General features: G+C 42.7%; 1 protein-coding gene across 1 annotated transcript in view; it reads right to left on the bottom strand.

The window, feature by feature from the left end:
- Positions 1-1,874: 1,874 nt before the first annotated feature.
- Positions 1,875-23,710, bottom strand: part of LOC137370278 (nuclear receptor coactivator 2-like) — a 35,850-nt gene continuing 14,014 nt past the window's right edge. Inside the window, exon 5 of the mRNA XM_068032655.1 lies at positions 1,875-6,951. Coding sequence (XP_067888756.1) covers positions 6,940-6,951 — 12 coding nt within the window. The 3' untranslated portion in view covers positions 1,875-6,939. The remainder of the gene's footprint in view (positions 6,952-23,710) is intronic.

Genomic DNA, 23,710 nt, shown 5'->3' on the forward strand with positions numbered 1-23,710 from the left:
CCCTGCTGTTTGCCCACAGCCCTGAAAATTTCTCCTTTTGCCATGTGAGGATAGGATTGGATTTAGTTCCATAGTCTCAGACTGGGGGTGATTCTTCATTTTGCACAGATGGAAAACTAATTATTGCAGATCAGCTCTTGCCATTATTACACCCCATCCAATTTTGCTTTCCAGTGAAGTCAATGGAATGGAAAATTAGATGGTGTGTAAAAGTGCACCATTTGCTGCCAGTGCCCAAAATGGAAATTACTGCTTCAGTCAAGGCTTACACGGTAAGAAGTGGTCACTTGAGCAAGGTACCAGAGGATGACAGAGTTTCATACAATAAATCTGCAATTATGGAAGGAGGAAATTAATGAGGAAGGGGGAAAATCTCTTTCCATAGTCTATGCACCATTACGCACAATTCTTTTAGCTAGAAAAAAAAAGATATCTTAAAAAGAGTTAACCTGGCATGACAACACAACTGAATCATCAGACTTCTAATTAGGAAAGTTAAAGCTGTATTTTAGGTCTGATTGGCATTTACAATTCAAACTCACTGTGCAGGAGAAACTCAAGTTTATTACAGGTTGTTTGCAGAAGGCAATGTGACCAAGGGACAGACTGCATATCTTTGGTTAGATTGTCTCACCATCCTACCCACTGAGAACAGGATGCATACAATGTTTAACTCATAGTTCAAGGTTGGAACTGCAAAAGCTGCTCTTCCCACAGCCCTCAAATTGTGGTAGTCAAGTACTGAATATATGGACTGTTATTCAAAATGTGTCTGGGGCATAGATCACTCTGGAAAAAAATTCAGGTATTTACTTGCAAATGGTATAAGTTGATGCATTCCCCATCTCTATTGACTCGGGTTGTTCCAAGGGCACACATGGCAAGGGTTCCCAATTGTATTTGGACCAGGGTGAACTTACCTCATTCATTGATCTTACTCAGTTTTAATGCTACCACCAATTCTGGTTTTCATGGAATCAATAGAAACATTTTTCTGTTCCACTCTTTATTGGAACAAAGTAAATATTTTAGTAGTTCTAACAAAAAATTATCAATTGGTGTTTCCTCTCGTAAAGACAGGGACTTTCAGATCCATTAACTTTCCTTTTTTGGATATTTTGTCATGTCTGTTATTCTCCTGTTCTGTTTGCTCAGGACGCAATCTAGTTTACTCCAGCAACCTTGAGACTTTACCAGTTGCACACTTTTCTTATCTGCATTGGCTTAAATAGCTTGAACCAAAGCCTGGCTCTGGTATGAAATTAAAACCCGACCTGGGCCGAGTCCTTTAATCTTTTCTCGCACCCAACCCGAATATCCTTTTTTCCGTTCTGGCAGCAGGCTATTCCTGTAGCCGAAGTTGAAGGGAATCATGGGGAAGCCTGATCCCGTGACTTCCCAGCAGCAGCACTGTCCAGCCCGACCCAACCTGAGCCCGAATGCTGGACTTGGAATTTTGACCCGATCCCACCCTGACACATGCAGTCAGGTCCGTTCAGGTCAGGGAGCCAGGCTTTAGCTTGAACAACATGATTACTGTGCACAAATGTTCTCTGCTACCCGGATTCCTGAACAGCTGAACAAAATACATTCAGCAACTTCAAGATTGAAGAAATAAATCAGATCTATTAAGACTTATGTGACTGGATTGGGCACCACGAGAGTCAGGAGTCCACATCACTTCAGATATCATAAGGCAATTTTGTGTGCATGTGCTGGATGGTGTAAAAAAAATGGGAATTTTTTTTGGTCAACATATTTACATTTACGTTTGTATAATGTTTCCTCTTGTACAACATACATGTATAAACTTTGTTACATCTTCTCTATTAAAAATGTAAAATTCAAAGGAATTAAATTTTTATTAAACATCGCAATAACAGGATTCTTTATTTACAACAGCATTATTTAACATCAAGTAAGCAAATGACATCAGCAAAAGCAATATTAGTTAACAACTTGCATAAATGTATTTAATTTCTTTGAATATACCTAACTTGGCATAAAATGCTCACAATAAGGATACAAACATGGATGTCAGAAGAAAAACAAAGGTGTTTAGTGTGAACTAAAAAAAATACATCTCTGAACTTGCAATACTGTAAGCCTTCTGAAGAACCTTACTTTACATATTGCTTAGAATTTGCAACTCGTCAATATACACCTCAGAGACTTGGGAAAAAAAACATTTTACACATAGTGACCCGCTACTGACCACAAAGGAACAAAATAACAGCAAAAACTAAGCAATAACCATGGGTCCATATTGCAATTAGGGCAACCATTATTTCTATTCATCTGACAAAAAAAAATTAACTAATGACACATCCAAAAATTTTACACAATTCACTATACAAACAATATAATACAACAAACAGCTGCTAGGAATATACAGGACATAAAAACATATCTAAGGCATTATGCTAAGTTATAGCATTTGAGGTTCCTGCACTGTACTAAGAAATTGACAGATTTTACAAAACAAGTTCAAGCTCTAAATGAAAAAAGTAGACGGGAATTGCCTTTCAAATTGAAAATCCATAGAATAGTTTGTACAGAGAATGTGTCTGCATCCAGTCAACAATCAATTGTGTAGAAATACTATAAAATGACGTTGAACCACACCAACACACCATGGCTTAGCTGTATTTTAAAATCAACTCAGTGAAATCTTTGGATTTTGCAAACGGAGCTGCGTAGCCCTGCTTGTCTGCAATGTACAGCATTACAATACATAGTTCTTAATGTTAATTTTGCATCATTACTTTAAATCTGTTAGAGGAAAATGTTATAGATTGAACATAATGCAATCAGAGAGATGTTGCTTCCCAATGAAAGTAGCTCCCATGTGCCCTCTCCTTCCAAGAGGATAGACCTTGATGCATTCAGATCTATAGAAGTTATAAATTGGAGTTACACTATACAGAGCTTAAATGATCATGACACACACCTTCACCAGATTTTTTGTTTTAGAAATCTTATGGCTCTGTAGGCAACTGCACAGTTATCATTTGCACAATTCTAAGAGTGACGCATCCAGTTCTAAACCATACACATCATGATAAAGCAAAGATACAAAATAGGATAAATACAGAAAACTTGTTAGGCATTACATAATGTTCCCATAGACACAAATGCAAAGGTCTAGGCTCTAAAGTCTGCAAAATTAAATGCTTGTATTTCAGAAAACTTTCCTAATTTACAGCAGTATTTACATAAAGCTATATCATACCAAAGCAGTCTGAAACACAACAATGTCATTTTAACACAAAGAACACAGCCCTTTTTTAGCTGAATGATCTGTAGTTGTGAGATGTGGCAGAACTCCTTCCTAAAAGCAACTGTTGAGGCGAAAACAGGCCTGTATTCAATATCTGTACAGTGATCAATATGATCAGCGTGGGTTTTGGGTCATAAATGACAGCATGTTCCATGTAGCCTGACACACAAATACAAAGGCATCAGGACCCTATAACAGCTTGATAAACTAAAAAAGTATGCGCCTGCTTCCAATTTATTCACAAAGTCTTCCAATTTTAATCATACTGTTAGATTGGGAAAAACTATGCAGACTGGAGTAGCAGTTTGTTGGGAATTTTGGCATGATATTTGTACAATTTGGAAAACTAGAAATGGTTGCTCAAGATCTATAAGAGCCAGTTCATTCACTGGCTCACGAATGCTACTGAAACAGACTTGTTAGCTACTTATCAAGGCATCATGATTCTTTATTTACACAATAAGAGAGAGAGAGAGCCTGCTACCAAGGTATCTAATGTAATACTGTTGTACCTCACTTTGAATCAACAACTTAAGAACTTTACTTCATCAAAATTCCACAAGTATGTAAAACATATGCTCTCAAGTAAAAGTTATTGCTTGGTTACATACATCAGACTCATATACCCAACTGCTTTCCAAAAGTCATCCTGTCTTATTTTACAAAATACTGTACCATAGGAAAATGTTATGGCTGTTTGTGTTATTATTTGTGGTGACATCTGATCCTAGACCTGCAGCATTTTGCATCTGGAAACCGCCACTGACTTTAGGAAATAGTAATGAAGCACTGGGTTTCTGTAAATTACAAAAACAAAGTCTGTCCTCTCTGATACCACAGCACTGCAAAGCTATAATGAACAATAAGCTAGTTAGAATAGTAAGCTTGAACAGCCCATAATACCTTATTTTTTATGGCTCACAATACAAGCATTAGTATCTTATGAATGCTTATGCAAGTAAACACAACTAAAACATACCAGTAGCACAGTCATGAGTTTAAAGATGAATTCTGTTAGTTATAGGAAACTTACACACAAGGCTATTGTGGCCATGTTTATAATTTGTCAATATGGCATTGAAAAAGATCTGGACTAATACATTGATAAGATAGTACTGTGGTGGGGTTAAACTACTCAGTAGAGTTTCATTGTAATCTAATCAATTTCAATTGTTTTGACTTCTCTGCCCCAAACTACTGATATTAAAATATTTAGTTTATTGTGCCAGTAAATTTGACAATCTTACAAAGCCAACACTTCAGATGGTTACAAAATAAATGCAGGATGGAAAAGATCCATACTTACCCCTTGCATATACTTAATAGAAACTCATCATATTCATGCAGGTTACTAGAATGGCTAGTTTAAAATTGGATTTACTCAAGATTCTGCATTAGGACCAGAAATATTATAAACAGAGAGTGATATATTATTGGCTCTATGTCCATGAAGGGATTTGCATCACATAAATTAATGCAAATCTAGTCAAATGCTAATTAATTTTCATGTACATAACCCAGGATTTACAGACATCTCAAGCCCACTGTTCCTTGCAGTTTGGTACCATTATCAAAGGCCAAACTGATTGTTAAGAAATTTTAAGCACAGTAGTAATACTCTTTTAGATGGATGTGTTTCATCATTAAAGCATTGTGAATTAGCAATAAATCCAGCTGGCTAGCCTTTACATGGTGTTACCTTATTTTTAGGAACTCTGCAAAAATAAATTTCTCATTGCCTCTCAAACTTTCACAATTTCTGCACTAGTCCTGGGCTAGTTGCCAGTGAACCAGTAACCCTCCTGCTGCAAATAGAGCTATTATATATTAGTTTCTATAAGAGAACACCACAAGCTAGCTGCATAAAACTATACAAAACTGGTAAGCAATATACACTAAAAAGATAGAAGGGAGAATGGAAATAACTTTTAGCTTTGCTTTCATTATTTTGTCTCTACAGAACTATTTCAAAGTGCTTTATGGTGAAGAGGTATTTGGCAGCTTTCAGTGATGCACCAGAACTCCAAATCACAGCTCAGTTTGATTTGCAGGAGACAGTGGATCACACTAGAGAACTACATGCTGTGGTGGATAGAGAAGAGACCAGTTACTGTTGCAAGGGAGTCTGGTTAACAATAGACTAGCCATTACTCCTGGAAGTGTCAGCCTGCTGCTTAGTGCTGTAAAGGAGCACGGTCAGAGAGATCAGAAACTGCTCTGAGAAAAAGAGAAGGGAGGCGGCTCAGGGAGTGGGGATGGTGGAAAATCAGTCCTTTGCTGAAAGGGGGCCAGTTATGTTTTGAGGATGGGACCATTTTGTAGTAAGAGACCAGCTGCTATATGGGAATAGGGATATGGGCTGGGTGAAAGACAGAACAGCTTCTGCTGCCTTTGCAATGGGGGAATTGACCATGATTTCCTGGCTCAGAAGAAATCAGTTGCTTCTGTTGGGTGATGCTGCTGCTACTGGGATGGCGGTGTCTGGAAACTTTCCTCAGACAGACCAATGCCTGAGAGAGAACTGTTCCTGTCTTTGTTATGTGGGTAGGGCCATGGGTCACTAGCTCAGAAGAAACCAGCTGCTCCTGTGGGAGCTGATGTGGAAACATGGCCTTGGAGACCACTAGTATGTGTGTCTCAAAGGAGAAAGGAAAGAGGAAAAGAGCCACAGTTCAGACCTGAGTAAACAGACTAGATCTGTAACCACTGTAAGGGTCAAAAAGCTCTTTCCATCTGCTTATGCAACAGGTAAGACAGTGTTGGTGCTTTTATTTTTTTCCTCTCAACTTGTAACTGTAGCTGTATGGCAAGTTACTATTGTGTAATGGGTGGGGATCTACATAGTTGAGAATGTTTAACAGGTAGCCTTGGTCTGTGGAGCCAGAACATTCTACTTGTTAACTGTTGTAATTAAACATTGAGACAAAAAAAATCATACATCCTGGATGTTAAGCCATGACTCCACAGAGCAGAACCCCAGTATAAAAAGATAATACTAACTTGATTGCTGACATCAACTAACAACCTGCCTGAAGTCTATTCCCATTTGGTTTTATCAAAAACATAAAAACAATTTCAAATTCCATTTAGATACCTTCCAAACCAAATTTGTTACTCGTACAGCATTCACTCAACTTATCTGTAAGTTCTTTTTTTTAAACACACAGCAAAACCTTTCAAAAAGAGGCTTCATTTCTAAATACTGTTGGAGGAAAACATGGCTGAAAGCCTGCACACTGGATTAAATAGCAGAAAAGTCAGCAACCACCGAGGACCAAAAACAAAAGAGCAAAGATGTGGTCATTCTGCAAAATGAATATAGAAATACATTCATCGGACAAGGTTCGAAGCCGATGTCAATCTGTTGAGGACAGACTTAAGTCACACTTATGGTGAATGCAATTAATGGACAAAGCAGCTTCAGTAGGCAAGTATGTTGCTACTAAGGAGCCTGTCATTCTATTAGCAACTCTTGTAACAATTTCTCTAAGCCTGGCAGAGAGTTCAATTGGCTGCTGTACTTTTCTTGGCTTGATCTGGTGGAGCTCGTTTGTTGGTTATAATTGTTACCACCCAAATGTTGACCTTGCACTGTACATCAGCAAACACATGGACCTTCTGGATCTAATTGAAGACAGGAGGAATAGCAATCCTGAGGGTCAGCAATATTTCTGCAAAATGGAAAAGCATGAAATAGGTATTTAATTCACAGAGAAACACACACAATGTAACATGACAAATTGAAACCTGCAGAATTAGGAACCATAATTCCTTTGGAATATGAACAATTCCTTGCCCATTCTTTCTCTTCCCTCTACATCTCTCAAACATGCTTGTTTTAAAACAGTGCTTTTAGAAACAGCTTATGTACTTTGGAATAAACATATCTAGTGCAATACCATGTTTCAAAATCAAAACATTCAAAATGAACACATACTGATATTAAAATTGTTTCACAATACATTCATCACCTGCAGAATGTTCCTGATATTTTTACTTTACACTCCCTGCCTATAGTATGTTTTCCAATTCCAAAATGCGAGAGTCAGAAGCAGCAGTGCAGGAATTAATAAGTTGGTACTTCTTCTTTGGGCCTCATCTCGAGAGACAATGGATACGCGCCTGGAGGTGGTCAATGGTTTGTGAAGCAGCGCCTGGAGTGGCTATAAAAGCCAATTCTAGAGTGACAGGCTTTTCCACAGGTGCTGCAGAGAAATTTGTTTGTCGGGGCTGTTGCACAGTTGGCTCTCCCCTTGCGGCTCTGTCTTTTTTCCTGCCAACTACTAAGTCTCTTCGACTCGCCACATTTTAGCCCCGTCTTTATGGCTGCCCGCCAGTGCAGGAATTAATAAGTTGGTACTGCATGCACAATATTGCACAGTTTAAATGTTTTAAAGTATTGTTTTTTTTAATGAGATAACACAGAAGTTTTTGAAACATAGGAATGTGTTTAGACTTTCTGCTTTTACTATTCACCATTAGTTAATAAATCTATTCCCTGTACTAATGGAAACACACTCAATTATTTATTACAACTGGTTATTATAGCACTCTTGTAATAAATCTTTCTTGGTGAAGTGGCAAAAAAAACTTTTAAGCTCACATCAGTAACAACTAAATCAAAAGCCAGCTTTGTGCTAAATATTTTATGTTATCTGCTGTTTAAGAGCTGGACGAAGTTACTTACACAGGACTAACAAACAGCCAGCCAACACAATAAAGATATGCCACATTACGTCTTTAACCAAATTATAAATATCACAAAATTCAATTTATCCAATAATATCTTTCTGAAAATATTCATTTGAAGGATTTAAAATTGTATAGAAAAATTAGGTTTCCATTGGAAACTTACTTTTCTCTACCTCATGTCCAAGTTCATCCAATATGATATTTTCAATACAAATGGGTTATTCAAAAAACACTTGCATTTATATAGCACCTTTCACGACCACTGGACGTCTCAAACTGCTTTACAGCCAATGAAGTACTTTTGAAGCGTAGTCACTGTTGTAAAGCAGGAAACATGGCAGCCAATTTCTGCACAGCATATGATAATGATCAGATAATTATTTTCTGTGATGTTGTTTGAGGGATAAATACTGACTAGGAATCTGGGGAAAACTCCTCTGCTCTTTTTTGAAATAATGCCATGGAATCTCTTACGCCCACCTGAAAGATCAGACGAGGCCTCGATTTAAATGACTCATCGAAAGACGGCACCTCCAAAAGACGACACCTCTGACAGTGCAGCAATCCACTAGAATACCAGCCTTGATTTTTGTGCTCAAGTCCTGGAGTGGGACTTGAACCCAGAACCTTCTGACTCAGAGCTGAGTGTAGTACCAACTGAGCCATGGCTTGCAGGCATCATTTAACTGGAATTTAGTCAGAATACTTCGTTTTGTTCTAACTTTTCTCCTGATCTGGCACATTCCTTCCTGTTGTAGGCTACTCAAGACAGCAGGGATTGACAGTCAGGCACCAGTTAATCTCAATGTCGAAATCAAAATACTCATTAGCTAGTTATCTATAATAACTAGCATTTTATAATCTTTCCTTCCATAACCTAAAAACTTCACATGGTTAGTATAACAAGTATACCTTAATGCTTAATAAACATGCTGAGTGGCTAGTTCAGCAGCTGAATAGCAGTATCCTTTCACCTTTGGGACCTGGCTTCAAATCCAATCTTGACTGATGGGATGAATATCATCTGTCTCTGGGTAGCAGCAAGAGTCTTAACATATACAAAAAGAAGAGGCAATCTAATCTCAGTTCCTCTTGGAATGGAGCCCATACCACAAATTAGCTATTTCGGATACAACATAAGGAAGGTAAGCATGGGAAATGCAAAGTCCTTACTGGTTGGAATTGAAGTACATCACGGAGGTAAGACTAGAGAAAGTTTTACTCTATCTGGCTGTACTATAGCTAATCTGGTACGAACACTAACTGCCAAAAAAAGTTCCAATAGTCAGCGCTGGTGCCGCATTTCCATACTCCATTTTCTCTCCATCTCTCCTGAAAATGCTGACTCTCTGGGGTACAGTTCCACAAATTCCAACTATTCAAATAATCATGCTTCATGTCTAAGCTTAGATATTGAATGTTGGCAGGTAATTCAAATGTGGAGGCCACCATCATGAATAATTTAAATTAATTCCATAATATTAAAATGTATGAAAAACATATCAAGTCACATTATGTTGCATTGGAGTTTCTTTGAATTCATCATTGTTTTGATTTCAATGTTAACAAAACGACTTCACTGATCTCAAAATTTAAAATTCATTCTACGATGCTACAACTAAATCACATTATTTGCATTCTGTTACACAGAGCAGAATGATGGATTGCCAACTCCAAAATGTTAGTCTTCCTCATTTTTTAAAAAATAGAATACTGCCATTATTTCACCATGAGGGAAGGGAAACCTGTGCATAATCCCTTTCAGAAAATTATGCCCTGTGCAGTCAACTGATTCCTTGCTCTATCACTCCCATCCCCCACTCTGTTGTAAAGAGAGCCTTGTTGTGGCCTGTACTCTTGGATCTTTGTCCAGCGGCAGTACCACAAACATCTCTAAAAAGAGAACATTAAAATACAACAGAATAGAATAAAGGAGCTCCAAGCTCTGCCAAGTCAGAGACCAACATAAGCCTTCCAAAATTTACCATTGTGGTCCGAGGACCTACATCTTCCATGGTACTGCCAAGTTCTACCGAGTTGTTAAGTTAACACAGTCATGTTAGTAAAAGCATGCGTGTTGTTCCAGATTGTGTCTTGCAGATGGCCTTCTGCATGTGAACCCAAGGAGACAACACAAGCAGAATGAGCTCTAATTTTGATTAGCAGGCTTCATCATAAAAAGTCTTGTTCTCTAATGAAATTCACGAATGCCAATGAAGATAGTTTATCTAATTTGTATTAAAGCTTCATATCCCGTGCACATCAACTAAGTAATACTTTGCTTTCAGTGGAAGGAACAATACACAGCAGATAAAACATTGGCACTGTGACAGCTGGAGACCAGTTAACTCCAAAGAGCTGGTGCATTTAAATGCTATATCCTCAAGCTAAATAAAATAGGGTCAATCTACCAGTAACTCATGCAGGTCACTAGCCCTTGAGGTTAAGAAGTCAAGTGAATTATCTGTTCTGAAGGGCACTGGACGTTATTTGGAGCCCACAGATCCTTGCTGCCTTCTCTCAGCTGAGAATATTTAACCAGTGGTCCTCTGAGCTTGTATGATTCTCTGTCTGGACAGCACTTTTGTGCTGATCTGGACTTCAAAGCACTGAAAAAACAAGCTTCAACATTCTTGTACTGACCCATCACCTTCCATAAAATGAGTCTGCTTCACAATTTAAAAATTACACAATAGAAGGCAGCAAACACAGGTATAAAAATTCTCCACAGGGAATGATGTGCGGTGTTTGATTTCCATTTTTTACTCAGGATCGTTTATTGCCTTTCTCGCCAGAGCTCTTAAGACTATAGAAGAGCTTTAACAGAGAATTCAAACAATTACGAACTTTCTATCCTTTGAGAAACAGATTGGCTGATGACAGACGACTTTTAGAAAAACTAAAAGTGCGGTCCGAATCAAAACTACACAATATGGTATACAATAGTTTTTTTTTAGTATTTGCATACTTTTGCATGATGTATTACAAATTTAATTTGAAATAGCAAGTTGTTTAAAGGGCTATAAATGGTCAAGATGGCTACAATCTGTGTTCTCCACACTAGATGGCAACATGCATTAGGGTTAAGAATTAATTGTGCAGTTGTAAAACTAATTATGTGTAGTCCAGCCATGTCACTTAACAGAATTTGCACCTAAACCATTCATCCACTACATAATAAACTCAAAGTACTCACTGGAGAACTCAGTGAGGATCTAATAGCAGTATATTAATTGCAATTGGGTTGCCATGGCACTTAATATAAAGATACTTCTGTAGTTTATAGTAAATCATAGATTGTAATAGAAATGTGCCACCTTGCTGATGCTCATATTTCTACAAACCCTCCAAGGACAAACTTTAGCAAAATAACCAGTAGATATCCCGTGACATTGCTCAGGGTGAGTTGGAGGATCCATGTAATGTACAATAAAACAGGGGCTATTGACTAACAGAGATTGAGTAAGTTGAGTTTTTACTAGGGAATATTGAGTGTTAATTGTATCTTCAGGCTCAACCTGCATGACTGTGCACATATGTGCACAATGTGCTGTTTTCTAAAGTAATGAGAACGTAATGGAGAGTAGCATTTTGCTGGTATATTTCAGGTATTGTTGGGGATAAAGTAATGATAGTTAAAAATAAATGAACACAGAGAATAAATGGCAGAGAAACTTCTAGAAATTCTAGTGAAATTAATCAAAAACATGAAATTGTATATTGGAAGGTTTTTATATAAAACTGCAGATGTTTACAAAGAAAGGAAATGGGAGTTAAAACAAATTAATGTGAAATATATACATCAGCTTCTACATGTATGCCAGTGATACCCAGCTCTACCTATTCACTACTTTGCCCGGCCGCTCCATGGTTTCTGCATGTCGGATTGCTCGCCCAATATCCAGTCTTTGTTGAGCTGTGACTTCCATCAGCTAAACATTGTGATGATTGAAGCCACCATCTACACTCCAGCACAAATTCTGAACCCCCGGCACAAACTCGACTATCGCTGGTCACTTACTCAGGCTGAGCCATATGGAACCTCAGTGTCCTGAAAACCAAAGCCAAATTACCCATTGCTTTCTGACCAAAAGTCAGATCCTGAGCTACACAAACACACATCATATGCTTTACGAACCTTGCTGACATCACAAATTTGATGACCTGGATCTGATTTTTAGTAGGAAATATGGCAATGGCTGTTCAATTTGAATTTTTTTTTTTAAAAAGAAGTGCTGATCTTTTCAGTACTGTTGCACGGACTGTATTCCTGTGCTGCAACCTTTTGCTTTCATGATTTTCACTGCATTTGTTCACATATTTGGGACTCAGTTATTTCTCATTCATTTTCCTCCTGTTTTGTATAGTAAAATTAAAACCTGAAAACACCAATTTTTAAATTAGCAATGAAAACAGGCTTTAAAAATCCTTAATATCACTGCATACCAAAAATGCAAGTGTTTTCATTTTCAAGCATTAGCATCCTTGAGCTTGGAGAGCATAAATTTCACCAAAAAGCTGATTATACCCACTGCACATCAGGGAAACATGATTCTTGCAGTGCTCAGTGTATCTGAATATTCATTATAATTAAACCTGAGAGAAGAAACAATATCCTTGTCCTGACTAGTCATTAGAAGATCGGCCGTCAGTTGCTCTGAAGAAAATTCTGATTAACAAGCAGTAGGCAGAACTAATGGTGTAGGCGAGTTTGATTTCTACACCTACGATCAGCCTAATGGCCTACATTTAATAATACCTTACGTACTATTTACAGACATGTTCGGTGATCTGAAAAGTATCTTGATACAAAGAAAAAGTGAATCAGGTTGGGAAAGACAATAAGAATTTTTTTGTGGTCTCAGATGTTTATATAAAACCATTATGTAACTGATCCAATGAACATCAAGTATTTTTCTCTGCAGACTCGAGGGAAAATGAGATGGAAACTGCAAAAAGCTTATGACAATTCATGTTGGCATCTTAGTCCTTAGTATTGATTACATTAATGTTCCAGAAGGTTACCTCAATGACCTTATTTTAAACTCATACTGGGCTTGTGGTAGTGTGTCAGGTTATGCTGACTAACTTGAAGTAGTACAAAAGTCTTTGCATGTTCAAGTGAAAACATGCCTGCAAAGAGCAGCATAGTATTTTCTTTGAACAAAAAGTCCTTCAACCTTCTCAGCTGCTAACTCAAACTGAATAAGTATGGGGACAAGGCATCTCCCTCGGCCTAGAGTTCAGCTTAAAGGCATGCTCGGGTATAAAATTGAAACCCGGCCCAGGCCCAACCCGACCACAGCCAACCTGAACCCGACCCGGGTCAGAGTCCTTCAATTTTTTTTCGTGCCCGACCCGACACGAATGTTGCAATAAATTTAACGATATCAAACATGTTATTGTGCTCTATCTTGTCCAAATGGTAATACTTGTGATCCTGTTCATCCGTTCCAGCAGCATGCTATTCCTGAAGATGGAGTTGTGGGGAATCATGAATGAGCCTTATCCTGTAAGTTCCCGGAGGCAGCACTGTCCAGTCTGACCCGAGCCCAAATGCCGGACTCGGAATATAGACCCGACCCCGATACGTAGTCAGGTCTAGTCGGGTTCAGGTAGGGTAGCCAAAAGCTTTAGTTCAGCTACTTCCCCACATCCTGACTGCTCCAAAACACAATAACCCATGCCATCGCCCACACTTAGGAGGGAGTTTTATGCTCTCCCCTGCGGCAGGTTTGGAGGTGTGGGGAGAAAGCATATAATCAGATGGAATGGTGGTGGCGGGGAGAACCCCGCCACTGTCTGTCAACAGCCTTCCTGCCCTGCCAATTGAGGCCCTTAAGTGGGCAATTAATGCCCAATTAAGGGCTTCATCCTGCTGTCGCCACAATTAGCTGAGCGGCCGGCAGGCCTTCGCCACACGGGAAGAAAAAAATGTGCGGGCTCCAGGAAGGGTGGGGGAGGGGGGGGGGGGGAGGGGGGAAAGGGAGGAGGGAGGGGTGGGTCCCTTGTTAAAATAAGGGGCCTAGCTTTGGGATGGGGAGGCCTGCTGAGAGCCACACCCCTGCCCTTGCTGCCAACCCCCCTACACACCCCCTCCCTGCGAGACCTCTCCCACCCTGACCTACCTGTGGCCTGGGTCCAGCGCCACTCCTGGGCCTTGGGTGTGTGCTCCACCAGCAGCAGCCACGCCTCCACGGTGGCACTGCTCAGTTAAAGAGCTGCCAGACTCTGATCGGCCGGCAGCTCTCAAAGCGGGATTTCTGTCACCGGGGTCCTTTATCCTGTCGAAGGCCCGCCGCTGTCCAGTCACATGCCTAATTGCCACTTGATTTGGCGGGCTTTGCACAGAAGAGGTGACGTGGGGTTCTCAGCAGTGCTTTTGCCCCATCGTCCAGATAAAATCTTGGCCTTGGTCCTACATACTGGTCACCCAGTCATGTCCAAGCTTTAGTAACTCCCCATACTTCAGTGTGTCGATTTCAAAATTCTGGTACTTTTAAAAAATCTCAATGGCCAAAGCCCCATCATGCCTTAGGGATCTCCTTCTGCTTTATATCCTTGCACTTAACACTGAGATTTCTCCTTCACCTTCCCTCCTTCCACTCCACCAATGCTTTTTCAATTGGCCATGATGTCAGAGACATTATTTGTTTTAAGGAAGTGGGTAACAGGTGTTAAGTTTGTTTTATTAAATTGTTCGGTTTTCACTGCTTGAATTCACTTGATAGCTTCCATTGTGTGTTAGATTTATGGATAAAATTTCCAGTGCCTTTATTTAACTTTTTTTACTATTTTAGTGTCTCAATCTTTCAGAGATCAGTTTCTTCGACTTTTATCTGTCAGTGTCTTAGACAAAATTTCTTAGATTTTTAGAATTGAGTGTTAAGTGGTTTAGTGGTCAGGGTCTCAGCGATTTAGAGGTTAGTGGCAGGCCAGTGGGGGACTCACTGCTTCGGCATCCTGTTCTATGTGGGAACTGCAGGACACTTCAGTGATAACCACCTATCTGAGTTTCGGAGCTTGAGCAACTGGTGGCACTTCCTATACATGGTTATCCAGGATGGGGCACCTGTACAAGTTGGACAGGTTGCACCTGAACAAAGCTGGGACTAATATTCAACTGGTGCTGCTGGTGAAGGTTTAAACTATTTTGACAAGGGGAGATGAACCAGAAAATAGCAGAAATGAGGGGACAGTGACAAAGCAGCAGTAAAATTAGAAATATCCCAAAATTGCAGGGACCAAATTGAGGAAAAATGCAAAAGCGATGAAGGTGGTAATCAAGTGTACATACATCGATGTCCATAGTGTAACTAATAAAGGCTGGTCAGCTGCAGACACATGTTGTTAAAGGAATTATGACATGATTGCATTAACAGAGACGTGGTTCAAATAAGGTAATAATATTCCTGGTTACCAAGTATTCAGGAATGATAAAGGAAGGAGAGAGCTTGGTAATATTAAGGATGATATTACAGTTCTAAATGGAAAGGATATACTAGATGGTTCCAGGACTAAATCTATTTGGCTTGAGTTGAGGAAGAGGGAGAGTTGTTATATTGTTGGGAGAGTTTAAAAAAAAATAGTGCTCCTACCAGTGAGAAAGAGGTAGATGGGCAAATTTGTCAGTATATTTCAAAGGCATGCGACAGAGAGAATATTAATTTTAGGAGAGTTTAATTATGCTAATATTGACTGGGAAAAGGAGTGTTAAGGGTAGGGAAGAGCAGCAATTTCTGCTTTGTGTACAGGAAAACTTTAGCAATATACCTTCAGTCCAAAGGAAGAAGCAGGTTCTGGGAAATGAAGTGCAGTGTGTTATAGTAGATTATCTAGCTAACCATGACAGCAACGTAAACCAGAAAATATAAAAGATAAAAATGTTCAACTGGGGAATAGCTAAGTTCAATGATTTAAGAAGGAACCTAGTACAGATAGATTGGAAAAGGCAATTGCAAAGTAAAGCAGTAAAGGAGCAATGGATGGCATTCAGGAAAAGACAGATAAGGTGCAAACTAGAAATATTCCTTGGAAGGGAAAAGGCTAATGGACAAAGAAAATGAAGTTAAAATAAAATAGAAAAAGGAGGTGTATGTCAGGAGTAAGATTCAGTTAATAACCAGGAAGTCTATAGAAAGTAAAAGAGAGAATTGAAAAAGTTAATACAGGAGGAAAAAGGAGGTTACTAGCAGGCAATATTAAAATAAACCCTAAAACATTTTATAAACATATACGGCTAAGGTTTCATTCGTACCTGATTTTGGATGGGTGTGGGAGGGGAAGCAATGTCATTCACGATGCGCCTGTTCCATTGAGGCAGGCAGCACGCAAACTTTGTGCTGCCTGCTCATTGAGTGATTTCAGCGTGCAGCACAGCCCGACCTATAATGCTGCCTGGCTGCAAAAGCAAAGAGGGGGCCAAAGAGCATGCAAGGCTAGCACACGATCCAGCTAGCCTCCAGTTCTTAAAGGCAGTCTGTCTCTCAAAGGGAAGCTGCACTGAATGAAAGGAGGCTGTTGCTGACTACCAGTGCTACAACTGGAGAGAAGGCAATTGGAGCATCAGGGCAGAGAGCAGTTTCCACAGTTCATAGCCATGGAGGTCGACAGGAGGAGCAAGGCCATGTTTCTGCGGGGGGCCTAGGAACCCTTAAGAAACACCCTCTGAAGTGAACACGAGCAGGTGGCTGGGGAGGTAAACACCTGGAGCCTGGCCTTGATGACTTGGCAGCAGTGCCAGAAGTTGTTTAATGACCTCATGTGAGTGGCCAAGGCCAGTGAATGCAAATTCAAAAGGACAACTCCAACCCATCACACCTCTCATGCTGCTCAATGCAGTGCATCCCCAACACTCCAGACTCATGCCTAACATTTGGATACTCCAGCTCACCCTCACACACCTTCCAACGATGACAAGTTCTTATGAGGTGGGTGAGAGACTGAAACAGGAACAGAAGTAGACCATATGGCCCATCGAGCCTGCTCTACCATTCAATGTGATCATGGCTGATCTTGGGCTACAAATCCACTTTCCTGCCTGTTCCCCATATCCCTTGATTCCCTGAGACATCAAAAATCTGTCTATCCCAGCCTTAAATATACTCAACGATGGAGCATCCACAACTCTCTGGAGTAGACAATTCCAAAGATTCCCAACCCTTTGAGTGAAGAAATTTCTCATCTCAGTCTTAAATGATCGGTCCCTTATCCTGAAACATTGCCCCCTGTTCTAGATCCCCCAGCCAGGGGAAACAATGTCTACCCTATCAAGCCCCTTCAGAATCTTGAATGTTTCAATGAGATTGCCTCTCATTCTTCTAAATTCCAGAGAATTCTTCTTCTTTTCTTTTCTTTTGGGCCTCCTTATCTCGAGAGACAATGGATACGCGCCTGGAGGTGGTCAGTGGTTTGTGAAGCAGCGCCTGGAGTGGCTATAAAGGCCAATTCTGGAGTGACAGGCTCTTCCACAGGTGCTGCAGAGAAATTTGTTTGTTGGGGCTGTTGCACAGTTGGCTCTCCCCTTGCGCCTCTGTCTTTTTTCCTGCCAACTACTAAGTCTCTTCGACTCGCCACAATTTAGCCCTGTCTTTATGGCTGCCCGCCAGCTCTGGCGAATGCTGGCAACTGACTCCCACGACTTGTGATCAATGTCACACGATTTCATGTCGCGTTTGCAGACGTCTTTATAACGGAGACATGGACGGCTGGTGGGTCTGATACCAGTGGCGAGCTCGCTGTACAATGTGTCTTTGGGGATCCTGCCATCTTCCATGCGGCTCACATGGCCAAGCCATCTCAAGCGCCGCTGACTCAGTAGTGTGTATAAGCTGGGGATGTTGGCCGCTTCAAGGACTTCTGTGTTGGAGATATAGTCCTGCCACCTGATGCCAAGTATTCTCCGAAGGCAGCGAAGATGGAATGAATTGAGACGTCGCTCTTGGCTGGCATACGTTGTCCAGGCCTCGCTGCCGTAGAGCAAGGTACTGAGGACACAGGCCTGATACACTCGGACTTTTGTGTTCCGTGTCAGTGCGCCATTTTCCCACACTCTCTTGGCCAGTCTGGACATAGCAGTGGAAGCCTTACCCATGCGCTTGTTGATTTCTGCATCTAGAGACAGGTTACTGGTGATAGTTGAGCCTAGGTAGGTGAACTCTTGAACCACTTCCAGAGCGTGGTCGCCAATATTGATGGATGGAGCATTTCTGACATCCTGCCCCATGATGGTCGTTTTCTTGAGGCTGATGGTTAGGCCAAATTCATTGCAGGCAGACGCAAACCTGTCGATGAGACTCTGCAGGCATTCTTCAGTGTGAGATGTTAAAGCAGCATCGTCAGCAAAGAGGAGTTCTCTGATGAGGACTTTCCGTACTTTGGACTTCGCTCTTAGACGGGCAAGGTTGAAGAACCTGCCCCCTGATCTTGTGTGGAGGAAAATTCCTTCTTCAGAGGATTTGAACGCATGTGAAAGCAGCAGGGAGAAGAAAATCCCAAAAAGTGTGGGTGCGAGAACACAGCCCTGTTTCACACCACTCAGGATAGGAAAGGGCTCTGATGAGGAGCCACCATGTTGAATTGTGCCTTTCATATTGTCATGGAATGAGGTGATGATACTTAGTAGCTTTGGTGGACATCCGATCTTTTCTAGTAGTCTGAAGAGACCACGTCTGCTGACGAGGTCAAAGGCTTTGGTGAGATCAATGAAAGCAATGTAGAGGGGCATCTGTTGTTCACGGCATTTCTCCTGTATCTGACGAAGGGAGAACAGCATGTCAATAGTCGATCTCTCCGCACGAAAGCCACACTGTGCCTCAGGGTAGACGCGCTCGGCCAGCTTCTGGAGCCTGTTCAGAGCGACTCGAGCAAAGACTTTCCCCACTATGCTGAGCAGGGAGATTCCACGGTAGTTGTTGCGGTCACCTTTGTTTTTATAGAGGGTGATGTTGGCATCGCGCATGTCCTGGGGTACTGCTCCCTCGTCCCAGCACAGGCATAGCAGTTCATGTAGTGCTGAGAGTATAGCAGGCTTGGCGCTCTTGATTATTTCAGGGGTAGTGCTGTCCTTCCCAGGGGCTTTTCCGCTGGCTAGGGAATCAATGGCATCACTGAGTTCCGATTTGGTTGGCTGTATGTCCAGCTCATCCATGACTGGTAGAGGCTGGGCTGCATTGAGGGCAGTCTCAGTGACAGCATTCTCCCTGGAGTACAGTTCTAGGTAGTGCTCAACCCAGCGGTCCATCTGTTTGCGTTGGTCAGTGATTATGTCCCCCGATTTAGATTTGAGGGGGGTGATCTTCTTGATGGTTGGCCCAAGAGCTCTCTTCATGCCATCATACATTCCTCTGATGTTTCCGGTGTCTGAGGCCAGCTGAATATGACTGCATAGGTGTTGCCAGTAGTCGTTTGCGCAACGCCTAGCTGTTCTTTGTGCAGTACTTCTGGCTGCTTTAAGTGCTGCGGATGTTAAATCGCTGGGGGCTTTCTTGTAGTTCAACAGTGCAATGCGCTTCGCGGCTATGACAGGTTCCAGCTCTTCATTATGAGATTGAAACCAGTCTGCATTTCTCTTCGCACTTTTGCCGTAGGTGGTCAAAGCTGACTCATAGATGGCGTCTCTGATGTGGGCCCACTTGGTCTCAGCATCCCCTGTGGGAGTGTTTTGAAGGGCTGTTACAAGTGAATTTAGAAATTTTTGTAACAGCTGTGGGTGAGAAATTCTGCTCGTGTTGATGCGCGGGTGGCCCTTCTGCTTGGAATGATGCAACTTCTTTGGTCTGAGTCTAACCTTGCTGCACACCAGGGAGTGGTCGGTGTCGCAGTCCGCACTGTGGAAGCTGCGTGTGATTTGAACACTGTTTAAGGCAGCTCGCCTTGTGACAATGAGGTCTAGCTGGTGCCAACGACGTGATCTTGGGTGCCTCCATGAAACCTGGTGACATGGTTTAGTGTGAAAGAACGAGTTGGTGATGCAGAGGTTATGATAGGTACACAACTCAAGCAGTCTCTGCCCGTTCTCATTCATCCTTCCAACGCCATAGCGCCCAAGGCAGGAGGGCCATGAGTCATGGTCGGCCCCAACCCTGGCATTAAAGTCCCCCAGCAGGAATAGGTGTTCGGTGTTGGGGATGCTGCTAATGATGTTATGGAGTTGTTCATAGAACTGGTCTTTAGCTTCAGGTGCGGAGCAGAGTGTTGGAGCATAGATGCTGAGTAGGTGTACTGGACCAGAGGTGGTGAGCAGTCGGATGGACAGTATGCGTTCCGAGCCATTTGAGGGAGGCTCTATCATGCTGAGCAAGGAGTTTCTGATGGCGAAGCCCACTCCATGCTGTCTTGGTTCTTCAGGATCCCTGCCCTGCCAGAAGAAGGTGTAGTCTTGCTCTGCTAGAGAGCCACTCGCGGGGAGGCGAGTCTCCTGAAGTGCTGCAATGTCCACATTGAATCTACTGAGCTCGTTGTTAATGATGGCGGTCTTCCGAGAATCGTTGATTTGTGTAAGGTCTTCTGACAGGCCAGGACACATAGTTCTGACGTTCCAGCTTGCAAAGCGAAGGGCTGGTACCTTCTTTCCTTTTTTCATGTTGTTTGGTGCGGTGTATCAGTCCACCTTTCGGGCAATGACCCTGAGCTCCAAGCACCCATTGAAGCAGGCAGACTGTGGCGGGACAGAACCTTATTGACCGGGGGCTGCCCGGTTTGAGGCGGGCGGTAGCTGTCCAGTGAGGTGCAATGACCTCTCCCACCGACAAAGGCAACCCGTGGCGCCCAGTTTCTACGCCAATTTATCTGGACTTATAACCCGTAACTGCTGCCTTCCGTGTTGTTTTAGTCGCTGTGAGGCAACTATGGAGTGACCTCTCCATGGCGCATGCCTGGGCAAATTTATGGAGGTTGAGAGTTGCCCAGTCGTCAAAACCCCCCTCTCGGCCTTTCTGGTGGGGTCCAAAGGAGTGCAGGACACGACGTTTGGCACCAGTATGGCTGCAGGAACTGCCGGAAACATGCCAAAGGTGACACATGACCACCTACGGGGTTCCGCTCCGGATTTTCTGTTAGGGTTTACTCCCTTAGCCTTGGTCTCTCCCGAGACGCCCACAAGGCAGTGGGGTTGTTGGGGCCCCTACACAGGTGTAGGATGGTGCCGGTGGGAGGAGGGGATGCAAGGGGGAGGGGTAGAGGGAGGGGGTGGGGGGGGTGCAGGGGAAGGGGGTGCGGGGTGAAGATGGTGCGAGGGGGGGGCGGGCTGGGACGGGGTTGTGAGGGGGTGAGCTGAGAGGGTGGAGCAGGGAAGGGGACGGGGGTGGGGGGGGTGGAAGGGGGGTAAAGGGGGGGGAGGGGGGGTGGAATCTGGTGCAGGTAATAAGCCATTTCCTCAGTGCCCACCATCGACGTCCGGAAAGCTCATCCACGTCCTTCGGGAGGTGAAGCATCATTTGGCAGACTTAGAGGTGATTACATTTGCTAAGGGTTTTTTTTTTGCAGTGGTTTAAATAAAGGCATGCAGCATTGCCGACAGTGCGCTGCAGATGCTCTCCGAGCCATCTCCCGCGGGCGCTTTGAAGTTGCGGCCGGGGGGGCCGTTCGTGGATGTTTTGGGTGTTCGGGGCACCTTTTCACAGGACTTCTCTCGGGTCCCGCAGCTCCTTCTTCACCTCAATGGACTTACCGCATGCCGTGGCTGCAGACACTCTGGACTGTGAAGACAGCAGGATCGGAGATTGAAGTATCGGCAGCTGTGCTCGTCAGTTTCATCCGGATCAATTTCATTGAGAAAACAAAGAGCAGGTGTGGCTGGGGGAGGGCAGTGGGCCCAGGTAACATACACTAAACTAACTGTTAACTTTTAGATAGGGCTAAAATGAACTGATTTAAAGAGCCAGGGGAGTTTAAACAGTTTAAGAGGGCAGATTGGGGGAGAAAACGTTAGGGATGGGAGCAGATGGCCATGGATAGAGTTGAACAGCAAGGGAGCTTCCTAGGGAGCTTCCAGCCCAGGAGCCATCTTGAAGCATTTGGACCAGAGAATATAGACCCAATTTACTCAGCCTCTCATCATAGAGCAACCCTCTCATCCCAGGGACCAACCTAGTGAACCTTCTCTGTACTGCCTTCCTTAAACATGGAGACCAAAATTGCACACAGTATTCCAGGTGTGGTCTCATCAAATTCCTGTACATATTGTAGCAAGGCTTCTTTATTCTTGTACTCCAATCCTCTTGCAATAAAGGCCATCATGCCATTTGCTTTCTTAATTGCTTGCTGTGCCTGCATGCTAACTTTGTGTTCCTTGTACAAGTACGCCCAAGTCTCTCTGAACATTTACAAGTTTCACGCCTTTTAAAAAATATTCTGCTTTTCTATTCTTACAGCCAAAGTGAACAAGCCCACACTTCCTCGCACTATACTCCATCTGTCATCTTGTTACCCACTCATTTAACCTGTCTATATCTCTTTGCAGGCTCTTTGTGTCCTCCCCATAGCTTACATTCGCACCTAGCTTTGTATCATCAACAAACCTAGATACATTACTCTCTGTCTCTTCACCAAAGTCATTAATACAGATTGTTAATAGCTGAGGCCCCAGCACTGATCCTTGCGGCACTCCACTAGTAAAGCCTGTCAACTTAAAAATGCCCCATTTATCCCTACTCTCTGCTTCCAATCTTCTATCCATGCTAAGATATCACCCTCAACTCCATGAGCCCTTATCTTGTGTATTGACCTTACATGTGGCACCTTATCGAATGCCTTATGGAAATCCAGGTATACAACATCTACTGGTTCCTCTGTATCTACTCTACTAGTTACATCCTTAAAAAAATTAATAAATCTGTCAACTAGATTTCCCTTTTGTAAAACCATGCTGCTTCCACATACCTCCAGATATTCAGCTGTGGCAGGCACATCAACTATGTACACTGCAATACAAATCACTGACATTGTGCCCTCTCTCTTGCAGGCCAGGTTTCCCACGATAGCAGCGAACCAAGCCGAACTGGGTGGAGGATGGAAGGCACACTTTAATTCCTGAGCCTGGAGGAGATGTTGCTGCACATGCATTGGTTGGCTGTGACAGAGCCCTTAGGATTTAATGCTGCCGAGAACATTCAGGATAATGGTATGTCCCTACCTGATGGCACTTCTCAACTTCCACCTCACCCTGCTGTCTAGCATAAATTACAAGCTGCCAATGGTGTGACCATGACCTCTTGATTTACGCTCCAACAGCCCCTCCCTCATCCTGGTCCTCCCCTTCTGCTTTTATGTTTTCAGATACCCAAGAATTGCCACTAATCCAGCCACAGCAGCCCCGGGAGCGAGACAGAGCGCAACACCACACCATTGATGACGTGCTGTTACTTGATGTGACACTCGCAGCTACCAGCTGGCACTGCACGTAAGTTAGAGGGTAGTACAGAGTCAGGATCATGAGTGTGCTGCAGCCAGGCCAGGGTGAAAGGATAGTTCATGTGCTCGTTCCCTGGAGGGTGAGGTCACAGACCAGTTCTATTACAGGGGACTCGGATGAGGACTTTGATGGGGCGGCCTATAGGAGAATGCTGATGAGTAGGCACACCAAGATGCCTGGTGCATTGGCTGGCCTGCCAGACAGCCTCTTGTCACTGTCGAGGAGCATGGAAGAGTCCGACTCCAACATTGCACAGAGCTTTGAGACCAAACTAACCAATGTGGAAATGATGGCCAACTCGATGACAGTAGTAGCAGACTGAGCAA

Source organism: Heterodontus francisci, chromosome 5 (assembly GCF_036365525.1).
Source record: "Heterodontus francisci isolate sHetFra1 chromosome 5, sHetFra1.hap1, whole genome shotgun sequence".
NCBI classification, from domain to species: Eukaryota; Metazoa; Chordata; class Chondrichthyes; order Heterodontiformes; family Heterodontidae; genus Heterodontus; species Heterodontus francisci.